The sequence below is a fragment of the Nannobrachium achirus genome (assembly GCF_963921795.1).
Source record: "Nannobrachium achirus genome assembly, chromosome: 4".
NCBI classification, from domain to species: domain Eukaryota; kingdom Metazoa; phylum Chordata; class Actinopteri; order Myctophiformes; family Myctophidae; genus Nannobrachium; species Nannobrachium achirus.
The window spans coordinates 8,714,833-8,730,165 of record NC_137813.1 but is presented as its reverse complement, the minus strand read 5'-3'; the positions used below and the strand labels follow the sequence as shown (position 1 = coordinate 8,730,165).

The 15,333-nt window shown below is 44.5% G+C and overlaps 1 protein-coding gene across 1 annotated transcript in view; it reads right to left on the bottom strand.

Annotated features, from left to right (window-relative positions):
- The window catches only part of grid2ipa (glutamate receptor, ionotropic, delta 2 (Grid2) interacting protein, a), a gene marked incomplete at both ends in the record, with an annotated part of 93,902 nt that overhangs the window by 66,349 nt on the left and 12,220 nt on the right, over positions 1-15,333 (bottom strand). Inside the window, 3 exons of the mRNA XM_080723007.1 lie at positions 4,711-4,865; positions 9,290-9,625; positions 11,354-11,607. Of these exons, the coding sequence (XP_080579133.1) occupies positions 4,711-4,865; positions 9,290-9,625; positions 11,354-11,607 (745 nt within the window). The remainder of the gene's footprint in view (positions 1-4,710; positions 4,866-9,289; positions 9,626-11,353; positions 11,608-15,333) is intronic.

Genomic DNA, 15,333 nt, shown 5'->3' with positions numbered 1-15,333 from the left:
CGTTGCGCTACTTAGAAATGTAGTTATGCTAATAGCTAAGCTACTTGTAGATACAGTAGCTACTGCCCATCACTGTATATAAATATATACAGTATACACTACATCTCTTTGCCGAAAAACTGCACATACAAGCTTTACAACGGGTCACAATGTGATGGGTCTCAGTTTGTAGATCTGCTATTTTTCCTGAAAGTTGGTTCCCAGAATAGTGACTGTGCATGTGGTTAACAGAAAGTACTTTGACTGCCCCTCATACTCCTCAATATCTTTTGTACATTTGTGTATGATGTGTTGATGAATTGAATATACGTATTACATAGGACCACAATGGAAAAAGGTCCCCAGGCCGTTTTTGTGTTATCCTTTCATCCTTAATACCTGACTGTACCACGTGCTGACTAATAAACTATTCAATCAATCAATCACGATGACCACCAAAAGAGACAGAACCGGCTTGGAGAAAGCCAAAGAAAGTTACAGAAAATAAACCGTTATCTAAACTTACGTCACGGTGCCATGGTGCACCTGCACTTAACCTGGGTGTGATGAAATCTATCTAGATTGATTATACACCCCAATGAAACTGCACCCAAATTAATTTCATCACTATTGTTGTTGATGTTTTCTCAGCGCCGCTTGTAATGCATAATTCATCACACCGCCTCCTGCGCTAAACAAACATTACAATGCATTTTTAACAGGCAGCTTTCCAGGCAAGACGGTGTCATAATTATGAACGTCGTGTGCCGGAATACCGACCAGAAGCTGGCCGAGCATTGGTATTACCAATAGCAGGCGTTGACACTAAGGTCTCAGAGGCACTTGCCCGTCGGGAAAGTACAGGTCATGTTCTACTTGCCAAAAGGTCATGCCCACTTGCCCGAAAAGTAAATTGTCCATTATAAAATGATGGCAAGATTTGAATTAATGCTCAGTTTAACACACATTTCTTTACTTTCTGGGTCTGTGCGATAAAATAAGTCATACTGTACCTCAATACTTCCAAATCCAAATATCTACATAGCTATGATTGAATGTCTATAGTTTCACACTTGTTATTTTACATTTTTAAGTGTAGCAACAGTAAAAAAAAGCACATAAGTAAACAGTGCTCTTATTTTACATTTCACAGACCAGAAGACAGAGCACTCTGGCCACGTTCTGGTGTTTAGACAGATATCTGGTGTTGTGTTTATAGACGGTTGTGTCCCCTCTCAAATGAGCACTTGTCCGGTCGGGCAACCTGAAAGCAAACTTCACCTGCCCCAAAGTTTTATTTACCTGCCAGGGGCAGGTGGGCAAGCCTTAGTGTCAATCCCTGCAATAGAATCATTCTCATGACAACATGAAAGTGATACAAGTGATAAGTGACAATACCGGGGCGGCAGTGGCTCAGGAGAAGTGGCCGCCTGGGAACCGGAACGGTTCCCAGTTCGATCCCGGCCTCCCCCAGAGTTAAGTGTCGAAGAGTCCTTGAGCAAGACTCTGAACCCCTAATTGCTCCCAGTGAGCAGGTTGGTGGCTTCCTTGCATGGTTTCCTCCGCCATCAGTATGAATGTGTGTGTGACTGGGTGAATGTAATGCACAATCTATCTAAAGCGCCTTGGATAAAGATGCTATATATAAATGCACCACTCACAACCGTTCCATAAGCCTATACCCAAATACTGATGTAACCATCTATCTTAAACACATATCAACTCTGTCGGGTGGAAACCTCATATGTCAAATTCAAAAAGTAGCAGATCTACAAGCTTGAGAGTCTCGAGCTCGCAGATCTGCTACTTTAGATGCTTTAGTAGTGTGTGTAGTAAGTAAGGGTGTTAATTAATTCACTGAAAAAACACAACAAAGTTAAAAGATGGAGAAAATAGATTTCTACCCGACAGCAACGATAATACCTAGCATGGAGGACAGTGGACTAGGAAAACATATGCACACATCACAACTCCACCCGCTGGTTGTTATCCAGTGGACTAGGAAAACATATGCACACATCACAACATCACAACTCCACCCGCTGGTTGTTATCCAGTGGACTAGGAAAACATATGCACACATCACAACATCACAACTCCACCCGCTGGTTGTTATCCAGGCTAGAGAATTAGAGGAACAATGTCTCAAAGCCGTCGTCACATCGTCACGCCCGTAGTTATAATAGGAAACGTACAGAGGAAATATTATGCGTAAAAAAGACAAGAGTGTTTTGCGTTGAGTGATCAAAATACTCACCTGAAACAGCACCACATCCTCGCTTCCTGCGCAGATCAAATCAAAGGATGTTTGTGTGTGAGCGTGTGCGTGTGTGTGTGTGTGTGTGTGTGTGTGTGTGTGTGTGTGTGTGTGTGTGTGTGTGTGTGTGTGTGTGTGTGTGTCAGGAGAGTGTGTGTGTGTGTGTGCATGTACGTGCATCTCCCAAAACCCAGCAGCAACAAAGTGTGTACAGTACAGTAGCAGACTAGGATGTGGATGTGAACGCAGAAGGAGTGGAGAAAACAATCATACCATGTTACACCACACTGTGTGTGTGTGTGTGTGTGTGTGTGTGTGTGTGTGTGTGTGTGTGTGTGTGTGTGTGTGTGTGTGTGTGTGTGTGTGTGTGTGTGTGTGTGTGTGTGTGTGTGTGTGTGGTTTTACTATACTTGTGAGAGCCTTAATGTCCCCACAAATGTAGTAGAACGTGAGAAATGAGACATTGTGAGGAGGATCGTTTTCCAGAGAAATGGTTATTTTATGGTTAAAACAAATATATACATTTAGGAAAATATTCAGGTTAGGTTTAGGGTTTAGGGTTGGAGTTTATGCCTGATTCATACTTGGTTGCGTGCCGGTGTTGTGCGCTGAAAAAAGGCAATCTACATAGCTCACAACTCATCACGCTACGACGCGCTGTGAGCTTGTAGATCGGCTATTGCCAGCGCAACGACACGTCACCTGCGCGTAACCAAGCATAACTCAGGCTGTGTGTGGTTGTGCGCGTGCATCATGCACGGGGCGCACGTGTGTTTTAGTGAGCATCAAAGGGAGAGAGGCAGAGAGAGAGAGAGAGAGAGAGAGAGAGAGAGAGAGAGAGAGAGAGAGAGAGTGAGCGAGAGAGAGAGAGAGAGAGAGAGAGAGAGAGTGGGAGAGAGAGAGTGAGCGAGAGAGAGAGAGAGAGAGAGAGAGAGAGAGAGAGAGAGAGAGAGAGAGAGAGAGAGAGAGAATGGGAGGTCTGCAAGAGATGCAAGAGAGAAGAAGTGTTGCTCTTCTATTTCGTTTTTCCAGCCAATGCAGAAGAAGAATGAATATTGCCTAATATTTCACTGATGTCTGCATACAATCAGGGGTGTCCAAAGTGGGGCCTGGGGGCCAAATACGTCCCAAGGACACATTGTATATGGCCTGCGGCTTCATTCCTAAATTGTATTATAAACGGCACGCCAGCATCGTCAGACAAGAATATTTTCCTGGAGTATAATGTGTCAAGATTCCTTGTTCCCTGTTGTCTCATTCTGAAGGGGGTCAAAGAAATTATTGAATTTCTTGAAGTTATTGACCACGCAAGCTGGGACTTAACCTCTCTTTCCCACTCTGCAAACCGACGCACTATTATGCACTGCTACACATGCAAGTACTGTATGTGTAGCAGAGCAGCTCAGAGTAGCTTGAGATTCTAACCTGACACATGCAGATTTAGTGTATAGGTACTGTATGTCAGTGGTTCTCAACCTGTGGGTCGGACCCCCCCCCCCCCCCCCCCATTATTTTGGGGGTCCCCAGATGATTAACTTAATCTACAACATTGTTTTCTCACTCAACAGTAAATAAACCAACATAAAGTTTAAGTGTATAGAGGGTATCTACACATTTCTAAAGTGACAATTTAAGGACTTTTTAATACCTCTAAAATGACAAATTAAACATCGGCCAAAGTGTCAAATATTAGAGGCAGAAATTGCGAAAATAGTCGATCTACATGCTCACAACGCCTCACAACGCGAGGCGTTATGAGAATGTAGATGCTGCTATTTTCACAATAGAACCGTGTTATACAAAATGTAGTCTTGCGTGGCCAGACTGTTGCCTCCGCGATTTGGGCAAATGCTCCCGGCATAGTCTGGCAAACCGGAATAGAAATGATGAGTGCGAGATAAAGCGGATGTGACGCAACCGCTCCCTTGGTGCAGTAGCAATAACAAGTCCTACTGGAAGCGTTATGTCTCCTTTCAACATTTTTTGGGGCATTATTTCGTCTTTCTCTGGTGTTGTTGGTGTTACTTCCATGTTGTTTTCAAACGTTTTCTTAAACTATACACTCATAACAAGAATAGGCCGCTCGAATGACTTTGTCTTAGCTATTGTGCTTCTGTTATGTTTCCAATGGGACTACAGTTCAGTGCAGCACTGGCTACTTCCTTTACTCGCCGTTCGGGAGCTGCCGTTCCAGACTCTATATAGCATTCGGAGATTGTGGAATAGTTGTCTGGCTACGCAAGACTATACAAAATGTAATGCCTCAACTCTTGTTAGTAGTGCTCGTAGGGTGGGAGGTCCCCAGTTAAAATATGATTATTTTGGGGGTCGCGCCCTGAGTGAAAAGGTTGAGAACCACTGCTGTAAGGTGTAAGCTGATTGGATGCTCAGAGATGAGGAGGATAGTAAAGTGTGAGCTGATTGGATGCTCAGAGATGAGGAGGATAGTAAAGTGTGAGCTGATTGGATGCTACCTGATGCTGTCTATGAGCTGCTGGTGCTGCTCATTGATGAGGATGTCTGGCAGGGCTTCAGCCAGGCTGTCCACGTCCCGCTCGGTGGCGTACTGCTTCAACACCTCAAACAGCTCATCCTTTATGTCTGGCTCCTCCCCCAGGACCTCCTCCACCTGACACACACACAGGGCGTCAATTGCATTGCAGCTGGGTCATACCCTGGGTCCAGGGGGGAAAATAAAAGTTACTTTTAAATATAAATCCATGAATGTCTCTTTGTCTATCTGTGCTGGTTATTATGTTGTTAAATTACAGTAAAATAACTACAAATGCAAAATGTAACAAAATGGTCACAAGGTATTATGAGGGTTATATTCTCCACACTTGTATTCTCCCCATCTTGACAGAATGGTACATATTCCCAGGTTCCGCAGGTCAGCTGCACAGGTGCAATGCATTATCGTTAATTGTGGCACGTTTACTAACATGCCAAGTTTAGCTGCACTTGAACAACCATTCCAGGCTGCCATATCCAGCCCAAGAAACCGTAGAAACCTGTGTAAAAAACTGTCAAAACTCTTTTTTTTCAGACATTGTGAAAATAGCCGATCTACATGCTCACATTTTCACAATAGAACCAACCTTGTTATACAAAATGTAATGCCTCTTTTCCATGAGGACTCCCATCTTTGCCATACCCTAGCTTTTGCTGAACTGACGCCACTGCAGTGCACACACACATTTCAAATGTTTATTTATGTCCACATAAAGAGAAGAATGCCTTGTACAAAGAGCATAGCCATAGACAATGCCAGCGCAGTCAGATAATTAGGAGAACAGCCAGTTACAAAGTGCACATAGGGCAGAACATTGTTACATACAGTACGATACTGTTGGCATACATGTCAAACACAGCAGACAACAATCATGGGTTAAGGGAAACAACGCCTCATCCAAATTGAGCGGCTTCCTATAATAGCAGAAACCGAGCAGTACCTTCCCCTCACAACCAACTTGTGCATGTGCCCTTGGCTACCAAAGATAAAAAAAAACAAAGTTTTACATCTGTAGCCTAGCTGTGAGATGGTCTGCTCAAGCTGATGATATTTTAACATTTTGGGTAAGAAGGCCAACAACTTGATGAATACAAAGGTATTGGGAACCTACTGTAAATATGAGATGAGAAATCAACTTTGTTCTAACCAACACAGGTAAGGTGCTTTTATCACACACACGTGCGCGCGCACGCACGCACACACACACACTTTGTTTTATTTTAATTAAGGCTCCCTCCCTCCCCATTAGCTGGTGCCATAGCAACCAGCTAGTCTTCCTGAGGTCCACATGAAAAATAAATGTGCAACTACAACATTATTACATGTCAGCACTAAACACACAACACAGTGTTGAAACTAACAAATAAGATGTTTCTGAAATTACACAAGAGAAAAGAACAGGAAACAAAAAGCCCCAAAAGAATACTTTACAGCGTTAAATAAAATGTAAGATTGATTATTGGACAAGTGAATAGAAGCTTCCCATAGTGTTATGAGCACCTTATCGATCCAGCTTATTGAGGCAGGCTTTTATCGAGCCCACTGTTGAGCGTTTTTTATTTTGTGGAAAGACGTGATATGACAAATTCTGAACTTTTATTATTGGGCAGTTATTGTGACTATGAGTTTGTGGCTGAGCACCATCTATGAAGATGACAATAATGACAAAAGTAAAAGATATCATTAAATATCATTAAAACAACTTTCATTAATGTGCAGTAAGTGTTAAGTGGCTTTATATTAGGAATTGTACTGTAATAATTTCTTGATCGCCTCTTGTCTTGATTGTTTAAACATGACATCATGGGCTGCTATGCTCGATAACAGGCTTGATAAGACCAAAGCTTATTGATACCGGTCGGGTACACAAAGTACACAAAGATTTGGCAGTAACTCTGCAGTAATTTGGTAGTAACTCTGAGGACCCCCTAGGGGTCCCGGACCCCCTGTTGAAGACACATGCAAGTTTAAACAATGTGTGTGTGTGTGTGTGTGTGTGTGTGTGTATGTGTGTGTGTATAAAAACAGGGGTTTAAACAGCACAAGTGTATTTATTGAAAGGCGACCTATTCCCCCGACTGCCTGGCTGGGGTCAGGGACAGTCTCAGGTGTTCTACTGAACATCAAGGACACGGCATGGCACAGAACTGCTCTGTAACTTAAGGTCCTGCTCCTCACCCCACCGGGACAGAACTGCTCTGTAACTTCAGGTCCTGCTCCTCACCCCACCGGGACAGAACTGCTCTGTAACTTCAGGTCCTGCTCCTCACCCCACCGGGACAGAACTGCTCTGTAACTTCAGGTCCTGCTCCTCACCCCACCGGGACAGAACTGCTCTGTAACTTCAGGTCCTGCTCCTCACCCCACCGGGACAGAACTGCTCTGTAACTTCAGGTCCTGCTCCTCACCCCACCGGGACAGAACTGCTCTGTAACTTAAGGTCCTGCTCCTCACCCCACCGGCACAGAACTGCTCTGTAACTTAAGGTCCTGCTCCTCACCCCACCTGGACAGAACTGCTCTGTAACTTAAGGTTCTGCTCCTCACCCCACCGGGACAGAACTGCTCTGTAACTTAAGGTTCTGCTCCTCACCCCACCGGGACAGAACTGCTCTGTAACTTCAGGTCCTGCTCCTCACCCCACCGGGACAGAACTGCTCTGTAACTTAAGGTCCTGCTCCTCACCCCACCGGGACAGAACTGCTCTGTAACTTAAGGTCCTGCTCCTCACCCCACCGGGAGACATTAACTTTAGCAGTAATTAGAACTGTTGTTTGTGTCCTGAATACAGTGAATATTATTATGCAACGATCAAGTGATGTAATTACTATTTTCGAAATGAGGTCGATTTATTTATTCGCTTGTGCGTTTTCAGGTTGATTATTTATCGGCTACGTTCCCCCGTTGTGTGTGCTAGGGCGTTTAGGAGTAAAGGTCTTTGCACACTGCTGCGTTTTTCGGGCCGAATATCGGGGTGAATTTCGGAGTGCATGAATACAAAAATCAACCTCACGTTACGTCAATCACGTTTGCACACTGCCGCCCGTTTCTTATTTATTTTCGGACCAGGGTTGATTTTATTTCGATTTTCGCAGCTGTCGCACTGAGTCCCTTGCTCTCTCTCTCTTTCCTCTCTCTCTCCCTGGCCTACGGCTTTCGGATCTCCAAAACGAAAACACGCAGTGCAGTGTGCAACCACCTTAACACCACCTTCAAGCACCTTAAGAGCCCAGACCAGGGTCTTTCACAGTGCAGGGATGGAGACAGAAATGCATTTGTGTCTCCATCCGGAATCAATGGGGGCAAATTTATTATAATTAGGAATGAGACAAAAACGAAAACATATTACTGAACTGAAGTCTCCATGAGGTGCGTAATAATCTGTACCACAGTGGACCCCCTAAAATAATAACATTTGAACTGGGGACCCCCCCACCCCCTAAAATAATAACATTTGAACTGAGGACCCCCCCACCCCCTAAAATAATAACATTTGAACTGAGGACCCCCCCCACCCCCTAAAATAATAACATTTGAACTGGGCCCCCCCCCCACCCCCTAAAATAATCATATTTGAACTGGGGACCCCCACACCCCCTAAAATAATCATATTTGAACTGGGGACCCCCACACCCCCTAAAATAATCATATTTGAACTGGGGACCCCCCCACCCCCTAAAATAATCATATTTGAACTGGGGACCCCCCACCCCCTAAACTGGGGACCCCCCCCCCCCCCCCTAAAATAATCATATTTGAACTGGGGACCCCCCCACCCCCTAAAATAATCATATTTGAACTGGGGACCCTCCCACCCCACCCTGACAAGCACTTGAATTGTACGAGTTGATGCATCATTACATTTAGTTTGACTCGGTTCATTGTGAAAATAGAAGATCTACAAGCTCACAATGCCTTGTAGATCAGCTATTTCCCAAATGTCTTATATTATTTGACAATTTGGCCCATGTTTTTATAGTATATTGTACTTTGTTGACTACTTTTGATGCAGTAATAGTCTTTTTTCTTTCTTTTTTGTGATTAAAAATATCTTAAAAGTCCTTAAACTGTCATTTCACTGTCTTCTGGTGACCCCCCCGCCCCCAACAAATCATGTTGGAAGTTGGAACCCCTCTGGGGTCCTGACCCACAGGTTGAGAACCACTGCTGTACCACAATGCCGTTTAAGTTTCTGACCAATGAAGTATTCGATCAATATTAAGGGGAGCACACACCGGACGTGGGCGGCTGCGCAGCGTCGCGTTGCGGTATCGACGCATGTGAAGTGCTGTGCGTTAACCCCAACTAGATGCGGCATCCATTTCCCTCGGTGGGGAGAACCATGGGAAAACATGTTCACCGCGCGGCAAAGCTGGAAAAATAGAACAGCGGTGTATCGGCACAGCAGGCGAGGCGGCTGCGCGCGTCTGACGCCACCAGTGTGAATTGAAAATAACGGGTCCGTATGTTTTGATGCGACGCTTCTGCGCCGCCTCCGCGTCCGGTGTGTGTTCCCCTTCAGCCAACCAATGAAACGCTCACCTTCTGGTTGAACTCCAGGGCCTTCTGTGCGCGGCTGTCCCTGACGGGGTCGGTGCTCTGAGACAGGACCCTCATGCTGCTGCTGAGACGTTTGGGCCGCCGCGCCGCCATGCTGAGGACGCCCAGGCGCAGCGGCCGGCCCTGGGCCGCCTTGATCATGGCCGCCGCCGTCTCGTGCTGCTTGACGGGGATGCCGTTCACCTCCATCACGTAGTCCTGGGCCTTGAGGCCGCAGCGGCCCGCCGGCCCGTTGGGCATGCAGTCCTCCACCATGAGGGGGCTGTCCCCCACGATGGTGAAGCCAAAACGACCGTCCGGACCGGGCTGGACGTTGATCTGAGGAGGAGGAGGAGTGGGTTCAGGGTGAATTATCAATGACATGATGGTTTTGTGTGCAACAAGTTACACAGGGAAACCTAGGTGAAGGAGTTTAAGTATCTAGGGGTCTTGTTCACAAATGAGAGAAAGGGGAAGACGGAGAAGGAGATCAGCCGGAGAATCGGAGCAGCAGGAGCGGTTTTGCTCCTGCTGCTAAATTGCACTGTGGTGAAGAAAAAAGAGTTGAGCTTTAAGGCATAGCCCTCTGTTTTCCGAGCAATCTTCGTTCCCACTCTCACCTATGGTCATGAAGTGTGGGTCATGACCGAAAGTATAAGGTCTCGGGTACAATTGGCCGAAATGAGTTTTCTCAGAAGGGTGGCTGGTATCTCCCTTAGAGATAGGGTGAGAGAGACTCGGAGTAGAACCGCTGCTCCTTCACTTGGAAAGGAGTCAGCTTAGGTGGTTCGGGCATCTAGTACGGATGCCCCCCGAGCGCCTTCCTAGGAAGGTCCTCGGGTGCACGTCCCACTGGGAGGAGACCCCGTGGCAGACCTAAGACCAGATGGAAGGATTATATCTCCAAACTGGCCTGGGAACGCCTCGGTATACTCCCAGAGGGAGTGGAGGACGTTGCTCAGGATAAGGAAATCTGGAAGTCTCAGTTGGAACTGTTACCCCCGCGACCCGATTCCGGATAAGCGGTTGAAGATGGATGGATGGATGGATTATTGAAATCAAGTCTCCATGGCGTGACTAATCAATAGAAAAAAGTCATTTTGGGGGCGAACTACTCCTTTAAACCAAATTGCTACCAATTGCTATCATAGGTAATCATAACGCCTCCTTTCTGAAACTGCTCCCTCATTGTTTTCACATAATCGTTCGTCGCCATCGGTCAGAAACCATGTTTCGTTTGTTTATTTATTCTTTCCTAAATAACTACACAACACGTCAAATTGCAAGGCGTTGTGAGTGTCTAGTTCAGCTATTGTCACAATTTTTTAATATTTTTAAATGAATAATAAAAAAGGAACGGTTTTGGACGGACAGTGACAGCTTTTCTTTGTTCAAAATGCACTTGTGTTTCTTGTTGTGTTGTGTATCATCGTACTTTTGCTGTCGTTTTAAAGGTTTCGTTCATCCCCAAAGTAAGCCATTTACCATGAGAGGGAGTGTGTTGTTGGCTGATCTACCACTGTTTCAGGGTTGTGGCACAAGGCGTAGCCGAGTGCCAAATAACCCTGAAACAGTGGTAAATCAGCCAACAACCCACGACCCTCGAATGGTAAATAGCTTTTCTACCACTTCTACCATATAAATGAAAGAAAACACAGTTTGCAACAAAACAGTGGGCGGGGTCCATGAGCCAACTCAAGGTTGTTGACTGATTTACCACTGTTTTAAGCCAATCAGAATCCAGTATCTGAACATGTGACCACAAAAAGTGGTAGAAATTACTTTATTCTATCGATTGCTCACCCCATGGAGACTTGAATTCATTGTTTTCTGTCGCATTCCTAAGACAATAATATGAGGAGACTCTTTGTGTCAAGTCTCAATGGGGTGAGTAATCGGTAGATTAAAAAAAAACTATCCCTTGAACAACCTGCCCAAGGGTTAGAAGATGTAAATGTTCATTAGCTAACTCTGTCACATGTACATTAATGTGGTAAATGGAATGCCTACTGATGTGCACAGTCCCTGGTAATATCAATCAATCAATCAATCAGTCAGTCGTCAGACCTGCTCAATGCGGGACACCACGCCGATGCTGGGCGGCACCGTCTTAAGGGTCTGTGCGAGGGCGATGAGAGCCGGGGTGCTGAGGTTGGTGACGTCCTGGCCCTCGATGTCCACCACCTGGTCTCCTGGCTGCAGGCCGGCCAGGTAGGCACTGCTACCCTCCACCACGGTCAGGATGTAGCTGGGCCCCGCGCCGCCCAGACGGAAGCCAAACTCCTCCGGCCAGTTCTGGTTGGTGGCAGGCAGGCCCAGGTCTGAAGCATGGAGAGAGGGGAGGAGGGAGAGATAATTAAAACACTCTTCCTGCTGTTGACGATCCAGCTCGTCATTGATAGCCTTTACCAGGGTTCCCACACATCTTTACCAATTAATTTCCAAAACTTCTCCAAAACTTTTCCAGAATATTTAACCCAATTTCCAGGACTATATAACAATAATTCAGCTCAATAACGAGTCACTTACTCCTATGCACAATGCCCAAAGACAGGTAGTGTATGCCAGTGGGTCTCAACCTTTTCTGGCTGTGACCCACAAAATAATCATATTTGAACTGGGGACTCGGGCACCCTGACGAGCACTAAGAGTAGATGAATTTTGTATAACATGGTGAAAATAGCCTATCTATGCTCACAACGCCTCGCAATGGCGTTGTGAGCATGTAGATCTGCTATTTTCACAACTTCTGCCTCTAATATTTGACATTTTGGCCAGTGTTTAATTTGTTATTTCAGAGGCATTAACAACATCAATAACCAAAGACAATGCATAGCTATTTTTCCAGGACCCTCCAGGACCCTTGATCAATTCCAAAACTTTTCCAGTACTGGAAAGATATTTTTCTAATTTCAAAATATTTACAGGAATTTCATGACCGTGGGAACCCTGCTTTACTGTATACTGCCGTTGACAGTCTGACTTGTCAAACTTACTGTAAGTACAGTGAACTTGTTAGCTAGTTGGCACCTCCACAGAGTGCAGTTCTAGTTTTATTTATTTTACTGTGTTGTAGTCATCACTGTCAGATACATACTGTGAAAATAGCAGATTTACAACCTGTTAGGATTTAATTTGAACAGTAGTTTAGAACAGATAGCAGATGTACAAGCTCAGTAAAGGTTTCTTATCTAATGAACCTTACTGAATCCCATGAACCAGGTGACATTAGAATGCAGCCGATCTATAAAGCTAACAACGTGCCGCGTTGCAAGGCGTTGTGAGCTTGTAGATCGGCTATTATCAAGACAATCTTGATTGAACAAGGACAAAGAACTGCAACAACCCGCAAACTACCAATATTTACAAGCAACTTTAGAGGAAAGCAAGTCCGAAGTTGCTTATAATAAGCACTGTATGTGCTACTGCTTGAAGAGTGCAGAAATCACCTGTTCAGTGACGGGTCTCGTCCAGAAGGGGGAGACATTGTCATGCATTATGATCAAGACATGCCCTTAATGAGGCTGTAAGTGATACAGTATGTTCTATTATTAACAATAGATCAATATAAGTAACCATTGCTACTGTACAGAGTGTTCAATCGGCTATTTAATAACCAATTGTATCCAATCAGGAGAGAGAACCACATGCAGATCATTCAAAAGCTTATTTTTACAGTGTTCCAGTTATTAGTTTTTTTGTCCTTCTTATGTTCAGTATGAGTTCTCTCTCCCCTCATTGGATGGAACTGGTGTCCTGACCTGACATTGTATTTTCTGTTGACCAATGAGCTGGAGAGTCCTGTTAGTGAATGAGCAGGGCAGCAGGCCATAGCAATGACTACTAATATTTAACAAAGACACATAACATATCACTTTAATTTAACCTAGGAAATAAATCCTCGCTGACATTGTTTATGGATTCATTTACATAAAGCTTGGCCTCCAAAAGACTGGATGAACACACACACACACACACACACACACACACACACACACACACACACACACACACACACACACACACACACACACACACACACACACACACACACACACACACACACACACACACACACACACACACACACACACACATATATATAGAACCTGGGCTCAGTAATGGAAAAAGTAAAATAGCAAAATGCACTAAAAGTAGAAAGTACTGTAGTCATTATATGCAGAATGTCCCATTTCACAAGTTTCAAATGTATAAAAATCATTTGAAAATAGACGATCTACAAGCTCACAATGCGTCATGTATGTAAGGCTGAAGTGGCTAAAAGTAAAAGTATAGAAAATTTGAAATACTCCAGTAAAAAAAAAAATACCACAAATTTGTACGTCTACTTCACTACAGTACTTGAAACTGAAAGTACAGTAAATGTACTTACAGTAGTTACATTACACTCTCAACACAACAGGTGCCACCCTGCAGGGATAGAGAAATAACACCCTCCTATCAGTGGTTCTCAACCTTTTCAGGCTGCGACCCCCAAATTAATCATATTATTATCTACATGCTCACAACGCCTCGTAACGCAAGGCGTTAGAGGTATTAAAAAAGTCCTTAAATTGTCACTTTAGAAATGTGCAGATACCCTTTAAACACTTTTGATTTGTTTATTGTTGAGACAGAAAACAATGTTGCACATTATGTTAATTATGTTAATCACAAATAATTTGGGGACCCCCAGCCCCCCCTCAACACACAGGTTGAGAACCACTGCTCTAGCACATCAAAGGCATTAAAATCAAAACTTCGGAACTCTCAAAACAAACTCACCAGGCTACTACTTAACCTCACACCTAGGACTACTTAAAAAATCACACCCAATGTGAAGTGAGCGGTGTTAATGCTTGCATAATGTCATCAGACTAGGATTTAAGTCTAGGATGTACAGGATATGCACACACGTTTTGCTATGGCAAAACGCTGAGGAAAAAGGCTACAGGCATACGACGATGACATCACTAGACAAACATGATGCTACATACACACATTTTACTATGGCAAAACGCTGAGGAAAAAGGCTACAGACACACGCACAGCCACGTATAGGAGCGGTTTACCACCGCTCAAAAAGGGACAACACCAGGGGGAGATTCACTGATCTCATTCCCCTCTGATGTGGCACAGACATGGGATAAATTCATTTTACTACCAGTAAGACGCCCTAAGGGCGAGGTCTCGCTGAAACAACAGAGACTGACACAATATGTCCATATATGGGCATTCCCAGATATGGGCTTAAAGGAGTCATCCAGACCAAAACACATATAGGGTTAAATCTGTCTTTTATCATACCCCTTTATACCTGCTTTAGTCGATTTTTTTCATAGCTGCCCCTGTTGCTAGATTTCGGCTGCCCCTGTTGCTAGATTTCGCGGGCCCTCTCATAACTAACAGAGTGTATAGCCTTTATACTAGTGCGGTTATTTCTTCAGCTTCAAAGTTAGTATTTTTTTATTGGATTGTGTTTACACAACGTCCTGAGACCTACCAAACCGCTGTTTTGACCTCACAGGCACCCTTACTTGTCAAACCGACCCCTCCCTCCCCTCCCTTTCTAGCCTCTCCTCTCCCTGCTCTGGTGCAGAGCAGAAGCCGTTTGACAAGTAAGGGTGCCTGTGAGGTCAAAACAGCGGTTTGGTTGGTCTCATGACGTTGTGTAAACACAATCCAATAAAAAAATACTAACTTTGAAGCTGAAGAAATAACCGCACTAGTATAAAGGCTATACACTCTGTTAGTTATGAGAGGGCCCGTGAAATCTAGCAACAGGGGCAGCCGAAATCTAGCAAAAGGAGCAGCTATGAAAAAAATGGACTAAAGCAGGTATAAAGGGGTATGATAAAAGACAGATTTAACCCTATATGTGTTTTGGTCTGGATGACTCCTTTAATGTTGATGACATCAGGAATCTCCATATATGGGCATACAAGGGACATGGACGGAATTAATTTGCAAGTGTGAGTTGCATTGCGACAACCACACTGGTTATCATGAGTCTGACACAATATGTCCATATATGGGCATTCCCAGAT